General features: G+C 45.0%; 1 protein-coding gene across 1 annotated transcript; it reads right to left on the minus strand.

Annotated features, from left to right (window-relative positions):
* Nucleotides 1-893: 893 nt before the first annotated feature.
* LOC142768299 (uncharacterized) lies at nucleotides 894-2,371 on the minus strand. The gene is made up of 4 exons (XM_075870261.1): nucleotides 2,259-2,371; nucleotides 1,800-1,929; nucleotides 1,157-1,300; nucleotides 894-905 (listed from the first exon to the last, which is right to left on the minus strand). The coding sequence occupies exons 1-4, from the start codon at nucleotides 2,369-2,371 to the stop codon at nucleotides 894-896; spliced, it is 399 nt and encodes a 132-aa protein (XP_075726376.1).
* Nucleotides 2,372-2,846: the final 475 nt, after the last annotated feature.

Genomic DNA, 2,846 nt, shown 5'->3' on the forward strand with positions numbered 1-2,846 from the left:
TGTATAAAATTGAGTATGGCAGGCTCAGCATACCCAATAAAAAGTGCCTGATATCATACCGTGCTCGGCTTAGTCTGTAATTGAACACTCTTCGTTCATCTTCAAGGAGTCTAGCAGGGAAAGGGCGCATAAAGTCGCGCCGCAGCTGGAACGCTTCATCCCCGACGAAAGCGTACGGCGCCACCTTTGTGGTGCCTGGGAGCTGCCCCAGTGAGGGGATGTCAAGCTGCCCTTCCGTTAGGGCCTTCCCAAACTTCGTGTTCTTGAACACTCCGCCGTCACTCTGGCGGCCCTCTGCCCCAATATCGACCAGCACGAACTTCGAAGAGCTGTCGACCACGGCCATCAGCACAATGGAGAAAGTACCCTGCAGCAGTAGGCGTCAGACCAAACATTAGCACATGTAAAGTTGTATGTGTAGGTGGGACCTACAATAATAAGCGATTACAAAGAAAAAGTATGACAAAATTTAGAAAATCACCTATGCTGGCCACGCATTTATTTGTACCAGCTCATTGTGAAAGATTTCTGGCATGCACAGTGATAATTTAATTTAGCCATAAGGGCTCTGAAAAACACCTCTGTTGAAATTAAATTTCAAAGTAACCATCAAATCAAGCTGTCATGAGTACCTGCCGCAGCACTGGAAGAATACTGCATACATGAAGTATTCTGGCAAAATGACTTAGACCACGGGGCTGTATTCCTTCGTTTTGCAAACTGCGAGCTCAGTCCCCTTCTCTGTCTCCCTCTCTTCCCTGCTTTCTGGAGCCCATGTGCACCATTCAAAAGTGGTACATAAGAAAAAAAAAGTATAGCATTGCAGGGCAAGGCTCTGGACGTTGTCCAAGCATTTTAAATTAGAAGGTAATTTAAGAAAGGAGTGAAGACTTTTAGGCAACTTCCTGCATTACAGAGTTTGGAAGCTTACTGAAATGAAAATAACTAAGACAACTTTTTATACCACTGCACTTAGCAACATTTCTTTTTTAATTGTCACAGTTACGCTACTGGCACCGCACCCCTACAAATGGGTGGTGCACATTGGCTGACTATGTTGCCACCACACATTCTCCAGCAGACAAGGGCACACTACCCCTCCCGCATTAATGCTGTTCGTTTCAGTATACGTGCATAAATGTCCAGAGTGACTTACCTTGTAATTGAAGAAGGCACTTCCAGATTTCGGCGGGCAGGTGATGGCGACGTGCTTCCCGTCAACAGCCCCCAAACAGTTCGGGAACTGCCAACGCCGGGTGAAGTCGCCCGCAATCTTGGCCCAGTCAGCCTTGGTTGGTACCTGGAATAAATTGGAAACCAGGAACAAACTTGAAGGCCAAACAGACCTATTTTTAGCTAAATATCTTTGTGAGGTGGAATGTGAAAAAATGACATTCACTTTTTTCTTGTGCATGCTCTTTGGGCATGGATCCACGGCATGGTGAACCAAATTTTGTACAAGGTGTAAGCTTCCAATCATGCTCAAGGCATGGTGTCACTTTTGTTGCCCAGTTGTACACGGTCAACGCAGTGCATTTTACCACCCCATATTTTATTTCGACAACACAAAGGTGTGATTACTGCATTTTGAAAACCAGAGTAATCAAATAGACATAGTTCACCAGGCTTTCAAAGCCCATAGGGATATATTGTATTTGCTAATCACAATTGCCTTAGGCACTGTTAATAATAAAATTTTTTTCATTTAAACAGAGTCTTCGAAGGAATTGTTTGTACAGCAGATATGAAGTGTACCATTTACTGAAAGAAAATTTTATACAGGCTCTGACGTTACCCACCTTCCTATAGTGGTCCTTCAGGCGAGCCCAAATGGCTCTACAGGTCACGTGAATGCTTCTCCGGTCAGTTTCAATGCCGACACGGTTGGCGAGAGCCACGTTGCAGATGTCCAGCCCTGAAGCCAGGTAGCTGCAACACAGAAAAAGTAATTTCTCCTCCGATTCACAATACATGGCCAGCACAACTGCAACAAAAGTGTTTGATAACATGCAAACTCTGAACAGGATTGCCTCTTTAGGTAACAAGCAAATGGCAATATTGCTTTCTGACACGAAGGGGCATCTATATTAAAAAAGTTTGAAGACTTGGCCAATGTGAGAAAGCATGAATGATTGCAACGCCCATTTCGCCATTTCACAATGCAAAAGCCATTTGTATAAGCTGAAGTATGCATCTATGATCTGTTCACTGACATGTTTATGTTCTTCCATCAGCATCAGAAGGCAACCTGTACCAACCTCAAGGTTATTGCAAGCCTTTCGCCTGGCTCCAGGGGCTCTCGTATGAAGTGCTGCCGTGTCAAGTCCGCAGCAACAAAGCCCAGCAACTTGTCGAACAGCGCGGGTGGCATGCGGCAAAACTTAAAAAAAAAAACTGCTGGTCGCCTTCCCGCATTCGACGCATCTGTAGGGAGAAAGAAAGTGTACTGTTGAAGATGGACACAACCATTTTAGTTACTTGTACACCGGGTAAGCCAGCTCCAACGGGCTATGAAAAGGGTAGATAATTCATCGTGCATTTACAAGATGCACAGGTACTATCTTTAAGGACGCTAGCTCATGTCGCAGCTACAAAATCTGGTGAATAAAATGGGGCATCTATAGCACTCTGGAATTTTATTTTAATTTATACCAAGCGCATTAAACGTTTTGTTAGCGCGGCACACATTGTTTAACCTCTTTTGCGTAAAAAGGAACACGCTAGCTGCGGGTTACAAGGCGGCGGAATGCTTCGCTCGTGCAAACAAAGCGCCGACAACAGACGAGAAGCGAGCGCTTACAACGTGTGCACCCCACTGTTAGTCATGACGCTATACAGCTTTCAGA

This window comes from Rhipicephalus microplus, chromosome 8 (assembly GCF_043290135.1).
Source record: "Rhipicephalus microplus isolate Deutch F79 chromosome 8, USDA_Rmic, whole genome shotgun sequence".
NCBI classification, from domain to species: Eukaryota; Metazoa; Arthropoda; class Arachnida; order Ixodida; family Ixodidae; genus Rhipicephalus; species Rhipicephalus microplus.

Excerpts from the sequence above, each read along its gene's own strand:
- LOC142768299 (XM_075870261.1), bottom strand. The coding sequence starts at position 2,371 with ATGCCACCCGCGCTGTTCGACAAGTTGCTGGGCTTTGTTGCTGCGGAC. Across the intron at positions 1,930-2,258 it reads AGGCTTGCAATAACCTTGAG|CTACCTGGCTTCAGGGCTGG; the intron begins GTTGGTACAGGT and ends TCTGTGTTGCAG. Across the intron at positions 1,301-1,799 it reads TGAAGGACCACTATAGGAAG|GTACCAACCAAGGCTGACTG; the intron begins GTGGGTAACGTC and ends AATTTATTCCAG.